The following is a 19,708-nucleotide window of genomic DNA, read 5'->3' as shown; positions in this document are numbered from 1 at the left end:
TAATTTTGTCTTTTTTTTTTCTGGAGCTGAGGACCAAACCCAGGGCCTTGTGCTTGCTAGGCAAGCGCTCTACAACTGAGCTAAATCGCCAACCCTCTGTGAAATAATTTTAACTAAAAGTATTTCTTTTACTTTCTGTTCATGTTTAACAAACTTCCTGTTCAACAAACTTTTACAAAAAAAAATAAAACATACTCAACACATATTTAAGAAACTTGCATGTTCATTAGTGAAATCCCATCAACTTACTAAATTTTATAACTTTTTATATCTAATTTGGAATAGAGATGTAAAAAAAAGAGAAATATAAAAATAATAAGAAATGGAAGTATGTATCCCTGTGCCATGTGTGACTATTGTTGGTTAAACTAAGAAAAAGAGGATTTCTGATATGTAATTGAGATTATCAATTTCATTCCTGGAACCAGATGAAAATCTAATAATGCAGATAGATTTTTATAAACTCCTAACACCCATTTAAATAATACCAGCTTCATATCAGATGATTTATTTTCTTTTTTCATAATGAAATGTCTTTATTTCCACTTCTACTATAACTTTACCTCAAAGGAAGTTCCATAGAAAAGGGCATAGATAAAATTTCCATATAGTTTAGATTCTAATGCTTTGCCAGACAGTGGTCATTATTTATTGGGAGACTGATTTTATGGTTCAACACATATTTGATGCTGTGCTAGAGTGTGTTTTCCATACTTGAAGTAGACAGTGAAATGAAGCTATACAAGTTTTGAGACAAACTTTTCCTCTGGGTTTGCCTCATTTGAAAATGTGCTTTAGGAAATTGAAATACAAAGCTTTTGTCTGAAATGGTACTCTAGAGTAGCTAAATTCAGTCCACAGCTTTGTATTTCAATTTCCTAAAGCACATTTTATATAACAAAGTCAGTAAAATGAGACACATACAACAAAGGCATATTCAAGGTTGCTAGGAGAGAAAAAAAAAAAAAAAGGCCTGAATCACATCCTGAATCACATGAGAGACTTCTAATAAATAATATCTATGCAAGGCTGGCAACATCATCCCTAGGTAAAGAACTTATGCACAAGTCCAGTGATGTGAGTTCAAAGCCCTGAATCCACAGTGGATGAGAGAATCTGCTTCTGGAAGTTGTCTGCTGATTTCCATGTATTTCCTGGCACTCACACACTTGTGCTTAGACATACACAATGATATTTCTAATTCAAAAATAAATAAATAACAACACATACTTTGTGGTGAGGCTTTGAAATCCCTGAAGTGGTATGTTAAAGTACATGCTAGGCATCCAGGATACATATATTTTTCAATTTCCCCATATTTTGTTATTATCTCTGTGATTAAATTTTCATGTATTTTTTTAAATCTATCTTTTGCTTATCTTAATTAAAAATGTGCTATATCATTAAGTATTTCATCTTTCAGTTAGATAGTTTCACATGTAATTATGTGCAAAAAGAATGAAAAACTTTTCAGTGATTATAGTAAATGATCTGGAGAGTTGCCCATATTTTATAATTAGCTCAGTTAGAAGATTAATTAATTTCTATGTAGCTTATGTAGAAGATATATTTTCCAACATGTGCCTATTAAATTATTAATATAAACTCATATTCATATTTAATAAATAAAAGAAAACGTGGATTTAAACACACAGGCAAATAATCTCACGTAAAACAAACCCCTGGGTATACAGAAATTATTGTGTGGCTGGTTCAGTTATCTTGTGTTTAACCAAGGTAAGAAATATTCCAGGTACTTTAACCATATGTATTCTTCATCAAATTAAACCTCAATAAGCATTTGCACTATTCACATTATGATTGTTTGGTATATGGGCATGGGAACAAACATTCATAATTACATTGTTCTGATAACAAGATGGGAGGCATAGACAGGAGATACCATGGAAACTCCTGGACCAGCTAGCCTGGCAAACACAGCGATAAAACAGACCTTCTCAATCAAGGTGGAGGATGAAGACCAGCATCTGAGGTGATTCTATGGCCTTCATGCACATGCTGCACACACACACACACACACACACACACACACACACATATTTTTTTAAAATTGAGATTTTTTGGCATGGTGTGGTGTTGGTTAATTTTTGTTAGTTTGTTTTGTTTTGTGACAGCCCTGTTTGTTTTTGTTCTGGTTTGTGTGTGCATTGTCATGTTCATAAAATAATTAAAGGGCATGTTTTATTTGCGAACTATGGTCAGCAGTTTTGCCATTGCTTGTTCATACTCCAACATAATGACCCTAAATAAGTACTCGTGACAACTGAGACACAGGAATGAATGATAGCTCTGTGTAGCAGCTGTAGCTCTAACCTCTAACTAGCTTTCATTTTTCATCTTTACAATTTCCATTTCCTCTATTGAAATAGATTCTCCTGCCCATGTTGATGGCCTTCTGAGCTCTTCTGACATGTGGTCTGTTAATGATACTGTTAATAATTTTTCATATTCTTTCTCTCTCTTTTTTTTTTAGTCTCGACCTATTCCTTCCCACCTTACTTCAGCAGTTGCAGAGAGTATCTTGGCTTCAGCCTGTGAAAGCGAGAGTAGAAATGCTGCCAAGAGGATGCGTCTGGATAAACCCCAGGTACTGAGGAGTGTGGAGGAGTGCGGACTCATGAATGGATCTGACACACAGACAGACTTCTGTTCTTAGAAACTTGGAGTTGAAAAACGCTGTGCTCTGGTGATCCATGAATACCAAACAAAAAAGTCTGGGGGTGACAATAGCAAGACTGAATTGAACTTCCTGCATCCATTTAATGGCTAACTAAGAGGTTCTGACTTACTGATTATCATATTATTCAAATTTATCTTGACGTTTATGATCGTGACTCAAACGTGTTCATTTGTAATGAAAATGAACCTTTCTTTAGTGCTGTCAGGTCTGTACTGGCATATATTTCTAGACTGATTAGTGGTGGGGGTGGCACCAATGGCAATAGATTATGCTGAGGGCAATCAAAGTACGGATATCCCTGAAAGATTAGAAAGTCTGAAGTGGGGACCTAATCTAATGGCTATTCACGTCCTGACCTTACTCTTGGTAGGGAACGTCTGAGAGCTATGGTCTGGATGCTTTGGCTGTGCAGTGGAACGTGTGTATGCACATTGGGTGCACTGTTCACTGCTGCTTCCCTTGGTGGGTCTTTTAGTTCTTCTGTGTTTTCCTGTCCTTCCTTCTTATCTTCCCAGTCAACTTCCCTCCCGTCTCGGTCTTCCTCTCTTAATTATCCATGGTGAAAGTTCTAAATTGCAGTGTGTTACATTATATGCTACCAACAAAGGCTTGCTTTATTCTGTTTCTTTTTAATTTTATAAATAAAGTGGGTGCATCCTACTTACGGCAGCTGAGGTGATTGCAGGGTAAATTGTTAGTTCAATATTATTTTCCTCAAGCAAGCAAAAGAAGATTTATATTTCAAGATCAGAATATCTTTTAAATATTTCAGAAGGACATTATTTTATGAATTGATTATTATTAAATATTATGTACTTATAGTCCTAAGTATTGCAAAGTTAAACAAGATACAGTATCATTGTTGGATAAAACAATTTGGGCTTTATTGGTGTCCATGTCTTCTGTTTAGATGATTTATCATCATTATAATGGTGAAATTTATCATAAGGTGGGACACAGTACTATATGCATTGCCATCTGGCATCATGGTGAGCTTGTGCAGTTGTAGAATAACTATACCCCATTTTTATTCTCATGTCTACCGTAACAGATTGGACAGCCTTCAGCAAGCTAGGTCAGACCTGTGTGCTCCAGTTTCCTCCTGAGAAATAATAATTGTTAACAGTACTAATTTTCAGAGTTATATAAGCACCTTAAAAATGAGAGTGCATGCTACATACTAAGCATTTTTCTGGGAACAAAGCAAGCAGCAACAAGGTCCACCTAGAATGTTCTCCTCTCTGGGTCCTTTGCCATTACCTCAGTAGCAGTAAAACTAGAAATAAGCATCAATAGTTGGACTAAGTCCATTTGAGAGAAGGTCTTAATTCTAATATCTGAAATATTAAAGTTCTAGAAGGGAAAGGACTGTCCTGCTTGATGTACATCCACATGCACCACCTACTGACTCTAGAATTTGCACAGTATCAGTAACACACATATTTGATGAAAAGTGACAAATTCATGTTGTATTATTATCTATAAGATCACTCTACAGTATCCATCTTGTCAGGTTATATACTGGTGTGTGTTCAAGCTATAAAATAGATAAAGACATATATTTAACTCATAAAGTTATTGTGGTGGTTTGGTAAGTCTTTATGTATGAAAGAAGAGTATATTTTATTTTTCATATATTGTTAAGTATATATGTACCATATGCTTGATTATCTTGAGCAGTAGAAATACCACACTTACTTCGATAGTTATTTACTCTTTAATAATATATTTGTGCTGTCATTATTGAAGGCCTTTAAATCAGGCTAGTATTTGTTTTTTAGAGCAACCATCAATTAAAGAAAAACTATCAGCAATATTTCGGAATGAGATTGCCTGTTATTGTTCCTTATACTGGGATAGTTGGGTACCAGTGGTCCCTTGACTCTTCCCTTGAATTTGCTAAAACATGGTGGTTGTATCATGAAAAGCTGACTGCTTTGAAATGGGTATATGTAGGATCATTCTTGCTGAGCCCTAAATGGGTTTGGAAGGCTCAGGGTGATAAGTAAGAAACTAGCCTGGTCTTCAGAGCAAGATCCAGGATAGGCACTGAAACTACACAGAGAAACCCTGTCTCAAAAAAACCAAAAAAAAGAAGAAGAAGAAGAAGAAGAAGAAGAAGAAGAAGAAGAAGAAGAAGAAGAAGAAGAAGAAGAAGAAGAAAGAAAGAAAGAAAGAAAGAAAGAAAGAAAGAAAGAAAGAAAGAAAGAAAGAAAGAAAGAAAGAAAGAAGAAAGAAAAAGAAAGAAAGAGAGAGAGAGAGAAAGAAAGAAAAAGAAAGAAGAAAGAAAGAAAGAAACCAATGTTTTAATCATATCCTATGGGTTGAGAACATGGCTCAGACAGTAAGCACTGGCCTTACAAGCATTAGTAACTCATTTCAATCCCTATAACCTACAAACAAAACAAAACAAAGCAACAGCAAAAACATTGGGCAGAGTGGCATGGACTAGTAGCTACAAAGCTGGAGGGGTGAGATAGGCAGGTCCCTGGTGCTCTCTGGGCAGACAGACTAGCCTATCTGGGGAGTTACATACCAGTGAGGGACTCTGCCTCAGTAGAAAATAAAAGTAGTTAGCACTAGGAAACAATATCCAAGGTTGCCTTCTGATAGCCCTCTTCATATCCACATGAAATTAAATGAATCGATTGTATTTTATTATCTTTTTCTAAATCAGTTAGACACTTTACAAGTACCACAACCCTACCAAACTGGTAGTCATGTTCTCATAAACGTAAGTTGAAACTGCATGAAAACAGCCACCTATATGCTTAAGCTCTCTGGAAGCACATTTGAAGTCATGTAAAGTGTAGTGTCTTCTCATTAGCTATGTAGCCCAAGAAAAGGCCAAGGCCTGATTATGCACCCTGAATGCTAGTACAGCATACATAATTAGCATTTAAAAAAATTCTAAACTATTTATTCTTACTACAAGTTCTGTAGATATCATCTGAGATAACACATGAAGACTTCTACACATCATTCTCCTTCCAACTTGACATTGATAATGTTGCTTTGATATTGGATCCAAACCTATGCCTAGTTATTTGGGCTCTTGGCATTGAAATTGTGCTTTCTGTGTGTACCCATAACCAAACTCACAATTCTTAGAATTTACCCATGTTTTAGAAGTTTTCCATCAGCCCTTGGCTGAAGTAAAGACATAACATTTCAGAAACTGAAAGGTCAAACTCTGTTTTTGTGTTAAGCCTCGCCCTGACCCTTCATTGCCACTGGCTGGCCACATAGTGAGTTCTAATTATGTATGTCCTTCATAGTTTATGATGTTTGATGAGTTAACTGGATTTTTATGGAGCTGTTTGAGCTATGAACATAAAAGGTGTTATGGATGTGTTAAATTCTTTATTCCAAAAGTCCATTTCATACAAATCTATGCAGCACAGGCCTGAAGCCAGCCAGTGGCAAGGTTGAAGATGAGAGCTTCATCAGACATCCGAGTTCACAGAACTGAAGTGAATCACCACACACATCAGGATACATGCAGGGTTTCTGTTCCTGTGCATGAAAATCTGGAATTTGTTTAGGATAAAAGAGAAATTCTCCCTCAGTTTGGGTGTGTACTCAAAAAAAAAAAAAAAAAAAAAAAAAAGAGGAAGGCCAGAGTTTGCTTGTCTCTGACAGTGTAAGTTTGAATGAAAGTTCCTGTGTCTGTCTAGCTCTTTTTTTTTTTTTCTTCGTTATCGCTTTGAGTTTTTCTTCTGGTTTTGTTTGTTTGTTTTCGCTTTCTTTTTTCTTTGAAACAAAGTCTTGCTCTGTAGCCCAGGCTGGCCCCAGTTGTTCAGTGATAGGTTGGGTTGTAGGCAAGTACTATCAGAAAAACACTTGAATGTTATCTAGGTCACAGTGCGTTTAAAAAGACATCCTGGAGGAGAAAGGGGGAGAGTGACCCCGGCCCCCCCACTGGTTGTTTATTTCTCACCCACGTCAACTTTTTGTGAGGTTTTTTTTTTTTTTTTTTTTTTTTTTGAGGAGTGTCACACATTTTATCCACATGCTTGATCGATGATTAAGATTAAGAGTTTGGAAATAATGGCTTTCTTGATTTATAGCTTCCATTCTTCTAATTACATTAATTGGTAGTTCTAAAGGAGAGTTCACCTAAAGTCAAATGGTTGGTGGTTTCCCCAGCAGCATTCTAGAAACTCCTGTTCTTGAAGGATAAAGCAGTGGATGTTGGGGGACATCCCCTTGCACAGTTACTGAGAAAGTTGGAAAAATCGATGCTTGACTCTGATGTAACACCTTTGATTCTAATCAATAACCCAGTGGGAGGGGTTGGCATGTTGGTTGGTTACTTTGGTCTAATAAAAGGGAAGGGAAGAGAATAATAAAATGCTAAACACTGACTTTTTTACTAAGCTAAAAAAATATTGGCAGAAATTCTGCATGAATTTATCGGATCAAGACTTAGAAATATCGAAAAAGACCATAGTTCCTTGCTATTGTAGTTTTTAATTTAACGGTGATGCATTTACTGAAGTCTGCATTTCTTCATGCTTTTTCCCTTGGTCTTCTGGCACACTAGAGAGTGGACCTGTTGTTAGACGACATGTCATTATTGGTGCAAACACTGGAATTGTAGCCATGTATGTGGAGAGAATCTTAATACATTTTATTTTGTCTTGGATACATTTGGATACATACCAAAAATGCAGACTGAGACAATTTCATCTTCTTAAAATCCCCATCCCTGTGTGTATGCATGGTGTGTCTATGAGTATATATGTGCATTTATGTCTGTATTGCGGCATATGTATAGAGATCAGAGGACAACCTCACCTTCTCCCTTGCTGGAGACAATGTCTCTTTGCTATCCACCTTTGTGTAAACCAGGTGAGGTGCCCACGGGATTTAGGAGATTTTCTTGTCTCTGCCTCCATCCTAATTTAGGAGTGCTGGAAGTGCAGACATGTATGCTCTGGGATCTGGAAATCAGGTCCTCATGCTTCCAGGGAATTATTTTACCTACTGAGTCCCTAGCCCTGTGGACCAGGTTTTGCGATAGAAAGCCTCTTCAACATTTCTGCAGTTTGATTTCCTTAAGACAATAAGCTTGACCATACACTGAATGTAAAGCTATATTTTCAGTATAATCTTTGATTTAATTACAAACTGTCCTAGTAACTGAGATTTGACTTGATGCCTGTTTTCTTAGTCTGCTAGTGCGTATCTCCTGGTCACTGTTCTTAGGCATCCTCAGTCTCTATTACACTCGTAGCATTTTCCTTTCTTAAGGACAATATTTTGGAGAAAGATCTGTATCTTCAAATCTTTTAATATGTTTCAACATTGCTCTTCTATCTATAGGATGAAATATACTACCTAAGGAAAACAAACCCCATTGACAGTAATCATAAAATGTTCTTCATTTTATATTTCATGATATTTTTGGCTTTGTGTGGTAGAGTATGTGTTGCTAGGCATTGATGTCCTCATTAATATGAATATTAATAGTAGACACATGAAAAGGTATGGACTTATTGGCGACATCTTAGACATATGGCCAAGGAAATTGTCGTATTTTATTAAACTGGATAAACCAATGTTTTGAGCCATTGAAAAAATTTTCCAGAGTCACAGGCTTGCTCGAGAAGACACTCCTCTTTAAGACAGTCATCTTGCATTTGATGATCATACTGACTTAAAGGTTTTAAGGTATTTTTAGTCATAAAGCATGGATTTTATAATTTGAGAAATTAATAAAGAAATGTTTACTGAACATTTCATTCCCTGCTTTTATAGCATACTTGCTTCTTATAAATTATTAATTAAAAATTTTCATTTATTTTACATCCTGATCACAGTTTCCCCTCCCTCCTCTTCTCCCATTTACTCCCCTCTCTTACAATTTCTTAGATAAAAATTTGTAAATGTTAAAAGAGTTACACTATGGCTCCCATTCCATCTGTTCTCTGAGGATCTTCTCTGTCACTATGAATCTTCTGAGATTATTGGAAAGCTTCCTATTACTTCCTTTCCATAGATTACTAGGGCCAGATTCTACTTATTCTAATACAATCTTCATGTAAAAGGACATCTTGCCTATTATTTCTAAGACAATTTCCAAGTAGCAGCATTATAAAGGGAAAGAATCCCCAAGGCTCCTAAGAGTCTCAATAAACAGAAGATCTGTATCCTTGTAATATCTCCCTTTAAAACCTGATATAAAAATTAAATTTAATATAAATTAACTATGATCACAATTACAGAATAGTGTCCTCCAATGTTCATATTAACAATGTCTTAAAGGAGAGTAATAAAGTAGCATAGTAATAGTAATAAAAGAGTATCTTAATGTGTAGCTGTGGGGACACTGGGGCACTAGAAGAGGTGAGGAAATCAGCAGGTGCTTGCACCTCTATGTCACATTCATGAGAATTAGAGGCTAAACTGTCCTCTGGTCCTGCCCAAGTGCCAAGTCCATGATGGGTCAGTTTCACACATTTTCACACATTTTCAAAAGATTGTAACATTCCAAGTGAAACAATACCCTAGTCTCTAGATTTACACAGGGTGACAAGCCTAAGATAACACACATGTGAATGTAGACACTAAAACCTCTGATTATTCCTAACAGTCACTTTAAGTTTTTGCCTCCAAGCATTCAAAATACGCTCTCTGGCTACACACATGGATCTTTGGCTGGACTGTGAAAACCATGTGGGAATAAAGACAGTCACACAATCTGCACAGAGTGGGTCAGGCTTTAGCAAACCCACCCTTACCTCTGTCAATGCCAATAGCACATACTCTACCCTGTCCCCAAGATTTGGGACACTGTCCCCATTGCTGGGGGAGGAATCGCATAGGGCTTGAATGCAGGACTAAGTCATAAATCTTCAGGTCTCATGAATCCCACCCTCTCTGTCATTCCCATTTTGAGGAGACTGAACTCGAGTCTCCAAACCCTCTAGTTGTCAGTCAGCTTTGTTCATGTGAATTTTTCTTCTGTGCTTTTCTCTCTAATTTTTATAGAACTTGCAAGGAAGACATTTATATGATATATATATATATATGTGTGTGTATATATATATATATATATATATATATATATATATATATTTATATAATGAAAGTTCTTTAGTTTTCTTGTTTCTTGTTCTTCTTTTGCTGTTGTTCCTGTGTTGATAAGGCTGAGGTCATTCAGTATCAGGGGCCATATCTGTTAGACCTCAGTCAAGAAGCTCAGTCAGGCATGAATGTTAATTCCAGTTTTACTTTTGCTCAGGTCCCTTTATAGCCATTATTCATAATGTGACTATTTTAAGTGTCACCCAGTATACACTGATGATCTTTTCTAATTGGGAGGTCTCCTGTCCTTCAGCCACCTGCTTCACACAACAGGACACCATAAAGTCCAACCTCTGCAGAAAGAATAGCAAGGGAATGTCAATCCCAAAAGTCTTCTGAAATGAATCTGTCCATGAGTTTCTTTCACATGTGCATAGACTGGATCCATACCAAGTGGGGGCTGTAGGAGTGTTGCTCTTCCTTGCATTGATAGGTTTGTGCTGAAACATCTGTATAATCACATGGCCTCGAACCCTCTATTCCCATAGGAATGCAGGGGTTTTTCATATAAGAAAAGTCACTAACAATTGGATCTGACATTATAGGCTTAAATTTATAAGTAAAATGTGCTGGGCAAATTAGAAAACCAATCCAAAGACTTGTGGTGGCAAAATCCTCATTCCTGTGCCAGAATTGGGAAATGGTCACATGCATATTTTTAAAGAATTAATCTATGGAAATTATTATATATATATATATATATATATATATGTGTGTGTGTGTGTGTGTGTGTGTGTGTGTATATTTCTTTATATATGTACACACATATGTATATATAATAACGTGTGTGTGTGTGTGTGTGTGTGTGTGTGTGTGTGTGTGTGTGTGTGTATAGTTTTTGAGGCAGGTTTTCTCTGTGTAGCCCTGGTGGTCCTGAAAGTCACTTTGTAGAGCAAGCTGACCTCAAATTCATAGACCTACTTTCCTCTGCCTCCTCCATGCTGGGATTAAAGGCATGTGCCACTACTTTACAGCCCATAAATATATAAGGTGTAATTATATGTTTTAGTTTATGTATGAGTGTTTGCCTGCATGTATGATATGTATATTGTATGCTTGATACCACAAAGCCCAGAAGAGGTTGCTGGATCCCCTGAAACTGAGTTACAGACAGTCCTAAGCTGCCATATGGGTGCTGGGAACTTAACACAGGTCCAGTAAAGTAGCAGGAAGTGCTCTTAACCACTGAGCTGTCTCTTTATACCCCATTATACGCCTATTATTAGTCAAATTTCTTTGACAATTTTACACAAGTACACAATGCTAACAGCCTACTCTTACTTCCCACTTCCCTCGTCTTCCTGTGTTGTATGATAGACAGACTTTCCTGGGGAGATGAGAACAAATGTCTCTTCACCCCAGACCAGGAACCAATGACAGACCAAAGTGTGATATCACCAAAGCCCAATTTGGTGAACCAATGAGTTTTATTGCAGTTGCTTACAGGAGCAGAAATGACTCAAAAACAGCTGCATCACCAGGGCCCACCAGGGTAGGTGACAGCTCGTGAAAGCTGAACCCTTGCAGGCTGCTCAACAGATCATACACTGTCTTTTCCAGGTGCCTCAAATGGCCCGAGCCCCTTCCAGGCAGTCCTTGTTCTTCGAGACAATTCTGCTGCTCTCTTCTTCCAGGAGAGACTCTGAGCAGTCTTTAAAGCTCATACATCTTAGGGAAGGAGGAGCCTGGAGAATCTGGTCAGTTTGAGGGACATCCTGAAGCTATTGAGAATTCTTTGCTTCCTGTCTTACGAAGTTTCCCTGAAGATTGGAATGTTTGAATCTTGGAGGAAATCGCCACTTAATAGCCTACCTCCTGATCCACTCAACTAAGATAAAACAATGTTATCTGTGCAATGAAAGCATTTTATGGAATATAAAAATCACACAGAGGCAACAATACATATTTGCCATTTATGTTTTAAAAATTGAGTTCACTATTCACATTTCATGAGAGTTGAGTGCAGATAGAAATATTTGACCACAACTATTAGTATTTTGTGAGAAAACTAACTGCATTGCTCCTGTCCTGTCAGCATTAGCTTGATAATGGCTGGTCTTCAAATACAAATGAATTCCCATTTGTGTTCACAAATGATAACTTTTTTCTGACAGGTTTTTTTTTTTTTAATTTTCTGTTGAACTACAATTTTCATAAATATTAAATTATCTCAACAAAGAATGGTTGATGAAAATTACTTCTATATCCATCCTAAAATGATTTTTTTTGGCCAATATGCATTAATGTGTGATAGACAAGTGTAGCCAATGTAGAAAGGAGGGAAAAGTTTTCCCGAGGAGCTCCTGGCCTGGCTCGATGTTTTATAATAGAGGATTTTTAATTCTGGAAAATTATTAAGCAGTCATTGTAACTCTCACATTGAATCCAACTAAGGCATCATTTTTATCAATAAGCTCTCATTCTATTAAAAGTCAGCAAAGCACAGATGGTATACTGTGTGGATGGATTGTGGTGAGCTACCAAGGTCGAGAGTCCTATAAAGTCTTTCTGGGCACTTGGGAGGGACTCAAGAGGAGAAACTGTTTCAGCTAGACCTTGAGAAAGGAAGATGTTGACAGGCAGGAAATCTTCCAGACATATTCTTGACATGAGGAGCATTTCCAAACAGATAGATGTCCTTTAATATCTGAAAACAATATTCTCCATAAAGGGAGCTTGGGATGTGTGTATGTGTGTGTTCATTTATGTTAGATGTGTACAATAAACATACATGTGTGTGGAGATAAGGGCTTAATGTAGTGTGTCTTCCTCAACTGCTGTCCATCATATTTTTTGAGACAGGGTCTCTCACTGAACCTGGAGCTCACCAATTGGCTGGACCGGCTGGCTCGCCATCCCCTGGGATCCACCTGCCTCTGCCTCTCCAGCACTGGGACTGCAGGTATGTGCCACCACACTTGGCTTTTCATGTTGATGCAAGGGGTCAAAGTCAGGTCTACATGCCTGCATGGCAGGCATCACTTCATCAACCAAGCTGCTTCCATGGCTTCAGCTTGGTGCTTTTGATAAGGAATGGTAGGACATGGAGCTGGATGCCAAGTAGATTGGCAGGATTCTGGTGTGCTCTGTGAAATAATGCATACCCTGAGTGCCTGCCAAAGGGGAGCAGTAAAGAAGATGACTTCCCATGTCCAGAGGGTTTCAGAAGCAGGTGTGTAAGGGAGTGCCTGTCCGTACAGGTCTAGGGAAGCTGAGTTCCTCCCACAGTGTGGAGTTGCCTCACATGATGTGTTTTTCTAGGTCATCTCTCTCTCTCTCTCTCTCTCTCTCTCTCTCTATATATATATATATATATATATGTATATATATATATATATATATAACAATTTGGAATATATGCCTAAAATAATTATAAAAGTTCAATTACAACGAAATAATCATATAAATCATGTTTATTGTTAATGTTTCTACAATAAACACAAGCAATATTGAAATGCCATTTTTATTACCACAGCCTAGCTCAGCTGATTCAGAATATTTCTAATAATTTATGTCCATATAGCTACATGTGAAATTAATATTCTACCTTAGAGATATTTTATAGCAAAAAGCAGTTGTTAGTTTTATTAAATTAATCAGATAATTTTTATCATAAAAAATGAAAGTGAATTTATTTCCGTTTGAAGTGTATCATTTCACTCATTTTTCTTATATAACTAATTGAATTTATTTAAATTTAATTTAAATAAATAATTTCACTCATTTTTTTTCCTACACACACCAGTCTATGTGTATCTAAATGGTAATGTAGCCATATTGTTCTGTCTGTCTGTCAACAATAGTGTAAGGCACACAGATCAAATTGATTATCTTTTGAATGGGTAGGACAATGAGAAGCTCAGCAACTTGCTTATTTTGTGTGAACTTTCTGAATTTCGGAAGCTGTTCACAATCCCCACTTTCTGATTATTTTATTTCTCTATCACTTGCCTAGTTTACTGGTTCATTTCCTAGCCTCATGGAAAATTCTCACATATTTAAATAGAAGATTGTATTTTTATTTTTAGGCTTATCTTTAGCTTATGATGCTCTCAATTGTAAGATGGTAGATAGCACTCTACAGGATGAATAGGTGGCTTAAATTCAGACACAGAAACTCAGAATAATATATTGATATGCTTTCTGTGTCAAAGGCAGAAAAACACACAATTGACTGATTTCTCCATGAATGAGGCACTTTGTTAAAGTTATTTTAAAACAGCTATTTTTAGGCTTAGCAGAGAAATGATGAATCTTATATATTTGGTTTGTGGCAAATAAATTCATTTTTATCTTATAATTTGTTCATTCATTGTCCCATCCTTTCCCCTTAATTTATATACTTTACAAGCCATTAGTAACTGAGAAGGACCAATATTACATATATTGGGAAAACTGCACTAGAGTCACACATCTGTTATGAAGTTAGAGGATTTCAAAGCTCAGAAAATTGGATAATATTTTTCAAAGAAGGAGACTTTGTGATTCTTGACACCACATATGAAGTAGATACAATGAGACGGGTAGCCTCAGGGGATGCACAGTGTATAGGCTGTCAGTCTTAATCTGAGACTTGAGTGAACATTGCTGGGGCTTTGAAGGAGAGTAAGAGTAGCCCTCGTTAAGAATTCTTTTTCACTGTCGGTCTTTCTATGTCCTTTTAGCTCACAGTTACTAGTCCTACTGTGTACCATTAGAGCATCGGTGGTAGGCTTAGGCACTGCAGATGAACAAGCTATTCTCTGAAGCATGTTCTCAAGCAGATGTCTATTTCAGTTGGTGCTCTGCCTCGGTGGATGACTTCTCTCTCATAATGGTGTAGGAAGACTGGTGGTCTTCATACAGCAGCCTTTTTGACTACTGCATTATAAGTTTCTGAAGTTTCCAGTCTCAGGAAGCTCATCTTTATGGTCCTCTCATGTCCTTTACTTTGTCAGCAATAATTTTGAGGAAAAAAATGACTTGAATTGGACAAGGCAGTGACTCCTACACTTCTCCATGGCACCTGCATTAATCCTCACTCATACTCCAGGAATGAGACATATGGAAACCACTACTCAGTGTGTTAGGATTCTCTGGAAAGAGGCTTTCTATCATCATCACTGGCACCTTCATCAGGAAGTAAAGCCAGAAGTGGTGCATCAAGTCAGATTTCTCCTTAAGATCAACCAGTTCCTGAGTGATTTTCTGTTCCTATTATAAAATTTCTGGGCTCTTTTATTTAAGAAAATGTAGTGGGGCATGCTAGCAGCTACAATCAATCATATGATATGTGTGGCATGAAGTGCCTGTCACACTTCTGTGTCTCTAACTTTTGTGTTCTCTAATTCCTTTATAAAAATCCAAGTGTCATTTACTATATACTATAGTTCTGATAGATACCAGAAAGTCAAAGATGAAAGAGAGCTACAACTAAACTAAACATTAAACCTAAGTCATAAAATATCTCAATGTGAGCAAACGCTTCCTAAATGTTTCAGAAAAGAAAATCCTCAAGTAATTCAAGTAGACAGACGTAAAACAAAACATTTTTTGGTTAATAATGTCTTTCTTTTGGCTAGTTATTATTTTGAACAGGGTACTGTAGAAAAGAGGACAGAAAATCTGTCTTCATCTCGGGTATCTGAGAAAGCAGAAGAGTATGGTAGCCTGATTTAAGCCCTTAGAAAACAGTGAGAAGGTAGGAGTGTCAAGGTGTCCTGTGAGTCTATGTGGGCATGCACACAAAGGTGCTTCAGCTCAGAGGCTGCGAACATGTGTTCTCAGAAGAAGAATCTCTTTTTACAAATCATTTAAAGAATGAAGTGGTATATTACAGGTTTCAAAAAAAAAAAAAAAGCATTTTCTATACAAACCTTGACAATCTGAGTTCGATCCCCAGAACCCATGTGAAAAAGCTGGATAAGATGGCACACACCTGTAGTCCCACAACACCTAATGTGAGATGCATAGTAGAGATGGAGAATCCACCTGTAGCTTGGGACAGCTCACATGGAGTGTGAAGTACAGGAGCCAGGTGTAACTGAAGTTTCTCTGGTCCTGCCTGGGCCCTGCAACCCCACTGTCCCACAGCTGTTCAGACACAGGTGAAAACACAGAGGCTTATATTAATTAAAACTCCTTGGCCATTAGCTCAGGCCTACCACTGACTAGCTCTTACCCTTAAACTCAGCCCATTTCTCTTAATCTATATGTTGCCACATTTTCCATGGCTTTACCTGTGTGCCATTACATGCTGCTGCCTGGACAGCAGGCTGGCATCTACTGCCTCAGTTTTCTTTTTCCCAGAATTCTCCTTGTCTGCTTATCCCGCCTATACTTCCTACCTGGCTACTGGCCAATCAGCATTTTATTTATCAGCAAATAAATAAAAAGTCCTCTGACTTCTGCACAGACAGCATGACACAGGCACACCTGTGCTTACTCAAATACACACATCACATATACCATGGGCACATGCCTGTGTACACACACACACACACACACACACACACACACACACGCACACACACGCACACACACCACATATCATTGGCACACAAGGCAGCATGGCACATGCTTCAGTCATGAGCAACACATAATAATGATAACAACCACATTAAAATAAATAAATAGCTACATATATAAATAAAAACCAACTTCTTTTTTTGTGAAAATAGCATTCCTAAAAAGGGTTAGTTTTTGACACAGAAAAGACCAACAGAGGTCCTATCCCACCCATAGCCAGTAGGCTAAAGGCAACTGAGCCATTCCCTTCCTTAATGAGCCTTACTGCAAATTGGAGTCCTTGTAAGATGGTATCCCAAAAGCAAATGGAACTTGAGTTTATAAATTTATAATTTTCAAAGCCAATTGAAATGTATATAACTATTGAATTAAATGTATCATGCCCAATAGAATGAAAGATTAACTAACTGTGGTAGCTACTTTTGCTGCCAGGGTCTTCACTGTGCTAGCTGTAGTAAGCAATTATGAAATGAGTATTCAGAGATGGGTAATTCCTGGGGGGCACTCACCAACCTAAGACAGAGCACCTGTGTGGCCTGGGCAGGTGTCCCCATGACAGGTAAGGTATCTGCTAATGTCCCATGCAAACTAAGTCAGAAGCTCATTTTTTAGTAAAAGGGGGACCTGTAGGGCTCTGACCCCCGTTTTGGGTAACTGTTGTCTTGCTTGCTGACCTTGACCTTGATATCCTCCCTATGCTAATTCCCTACCAGGTTCCACCCTCCTGAATGCTTAAGGGAAGTTCCTTGTCTGTGTATCCTGCATAATGGATGTTAACAGCTTAGATACAAGATTGTAAAACATCGGTAGCGAACTTCTGCCCTCCAGGGTTCTCCCATTATGCTGTAAGCCTGTATTTAAGACCTCTCCCCTCCTTCAATAAACAGCATTTGGCATTTTAAAAAAAGGGTTAGTTTTCAGCTTAGGTTTTCTGTCCCTTGCCCTCTCTCTTTTCCTCCCTTCCTTCTTTTTTCCCTACCTTTTCAGAGATTCATTGCTTATGTTACTAGAAACATAGTTTCCCTTTAAAAGGATAACAAAAGACAGATCCAGTGCAGAAGATCCATCCCCCTTTTGATTTGGGGGTAATGGTCTGAATAATGAAGATCAGAATGCTTCATGAATTTCAGCTCTCAGCATGCAGGAATTTGAATATTACTATGAGTACAGAACTCCAAAGGCCACATTAGTTTAATTCAATTGCATCTTTATCCATTAATTACTGCCTATGAAACCAGTTTGTGAAGTCCAAGGAGGCTTTCAAGTTATCTTTGAGACCGTCCTGTTATCTGTGAATTTCCTTAAGTTCCACCTTGAGTCAATTCCTAAAATGCAAGACCCTTTCTGTACTTATTTACATTGAACTAGCACTTAACGATTATTCATATTCTAATAGCCACATCTGTCAAACATTTCATATGCCAGGTCCAGACTTAAATTCTACAGTCTTCACCTTTCAGTATCATTTTCATTTAGCAGTTAAAAAAAAAAAAAAAAAGACAGACCACGGAGGCAGAGCATCACACAGCATCATACTTACATTGAGAGTTCAAGTTTGTGTGCATGTATATGCCTGTATTTGGGATTATCAGACACAGAGTAATATGCATGCCATTGCTATTGTTATTCACAACTCAGTGTTGCAGAGGCAGATCTGGCTGTGCCTGGTTTCTGTCTTTCTGAGTGACATTTGATGGATTGAAGGTGTTTGAGTATGGATCTTAACTAACTCTTTCATCAGCAGACCCACTTTCTCTCCAGCTGTTCGCAGTCCTGCCTCACACCTGGCCTTTATTATATATTCACCTCAAGGTGTATCTGCTAGAAGATGCACCTCCTGCATGAAGCATTGATACACATGATGAAGTCCCTTTTCTACCTCACTATTTAGGAACAACTCTGAGCACAGGGTATTTTAGTGCTTGACACATGTCCAGCTACACTGTAATGGCTTCCAGATGTCCCTCTGAATAGTTAGTGTTTGACTCTATGATTTTTATCATTCTGTGGGATTAAAACAGCCTTGATTTCTTTACCACTCTGAGCCCCAAAGACACTCAGTTTCATATTAGAATGAAGATAGGCATTTAATAATAATTACATGTCAGCTAGATGTGGCAGGACAAATAATCAGTCTTAGGGACAAAAGGAGACTTTCCACAAAATGCCCACTAACATTAAGAGTGCCCAATCGCAAGAACAGTTAGTTAATCATCCACATTAATGCTGCATTTTCAAATGTCAGGAGGCAACCTAGTAAATATCACTTTGCACCAAATAGGGAAAAATCACAGACAGTATGGTAGGAACCAAGAATATGAGCATGGAACAGACAAAGAATGCCTCAACATTTAGTTCTTGGCCACTGTTGCTTTTTACTGCTCTGCAAGAGAAAGAAGGCTGCTATTAGGCTTCTGACAAAGCAATTATAGGGAGATGCAGATGCAGGGAGCTGACCTGACATTTGCCCCTGGATAGTTGTCATAGCAGCAGGCTGAATGCAGTAGTTTGTTATAAATGCTACTGCAGGCCATGGAGGATGTTTCACACCAAACAGAGCACTTTAGAGCATCAATATACAGGGGTGGAGATGAAGCCTCATGGCAGCCATCTTCTTTCTTCAGCTCTGATCATATGCTTCAAATACACATTTCATGAAAGATCCACTTTTAAAGGCAATGATAATTTTGTGCCCTTGAAAGACTGGCAGAATGTATACCATGAGAAGACATTATGTCTCCAATGCATAGCTCCTTGGGGAGAAAGTAGTTTTAAACAAAGCTGCTAAAAAAAGAAAAAGAAGTCTATATGACATTTTTATTTACTTTGTATTTTTAGAAATATATGCAAGCATACATTTATATACTGTATGTATATTCTGTATCTGAAAACTATGTACAAAGGTAGCTACTTAAAGTTATTTTTAAAATGTTCACACATATGCAAATGTGTTAGGTACACATAAAGGAAAAATATTATCAACATACTAAAGGTGGTTTGTGTCCATGAGTTATACCTAATGTGGAACTGTGCATGCAAAACATAAAATCGCTTCTAACTCCATTCAAGAGGGAAAATATATACAAATTATCATTGAGTTTTTATATGTGAAGATGAGAAGGAATGCCAATGCAATCATTTATGCATTATCAAAACTCTATAAGTGTCACTAGCAGGAGACTAATATCTCTCCTCACTTTTTTGCCTTCCCACTCATAGTATAGACAAATTCATAAAAAATGAAATTTTCTTTCAAAATAAAAAGAAATGCTAGAAATCAAGAACACGACAGAAACAAATCATTTGAAGTGAAAATTGAAAAGCAAACATGGAACAGGAACATTGGGTGCGGTAACTGATTTATATCCCTTAACTCCACATTGGGTGGTGGGGTCTTGTTCTTTTTAA

At 37.5% G+C, this 19,708-nt stretch overlaps 1 protein-coding gene across 9 annotated transcripts in view; it reads left to right on the top strand.

The window, feature by feature from the left end:
* Nucleotides 1–19,708, top strand: part of Nol4 (nucleolar protein 4) — a 321,213-nt gene that overhangs the window by 260,171 nt on the left and 41,334 nt on the right. For all 9 annotated transcript variants that reach the window (XM_037196983.1, XM_028887719.1, XM_037196981.1 and 6 more), the window contains one exon: nt 2,495–2,608. In XM_037196983.1, the coding sequence (XP_037052878.1) occupies nt 2,495–2,608 (114 nt within the window). The remainder of the gene's footprint in view (nt 1–2,494; nt 2,609–19,708) is intronic.

The sequence above is a fragment of the Peromyscus leucopus genome, chromosome 19 (genome assembly GCF_004664715.2).
Source record: "Peromyscus leucopus breed LL Stock chromosome 19, UCI_PerLeu_2.1, whole genome shotgun sequence".
NCBI lineage: Eukaryota > Metazoa > Chordata > Mammalia > Rodentia > Cricetidae > Peromyscus > Peromyscus leucopus.
The sequence above is the reverse complement of the archived record's forward strand: the minus strand, read 5'-3'. Positions and strand labels throughout refer to the sequence as shown.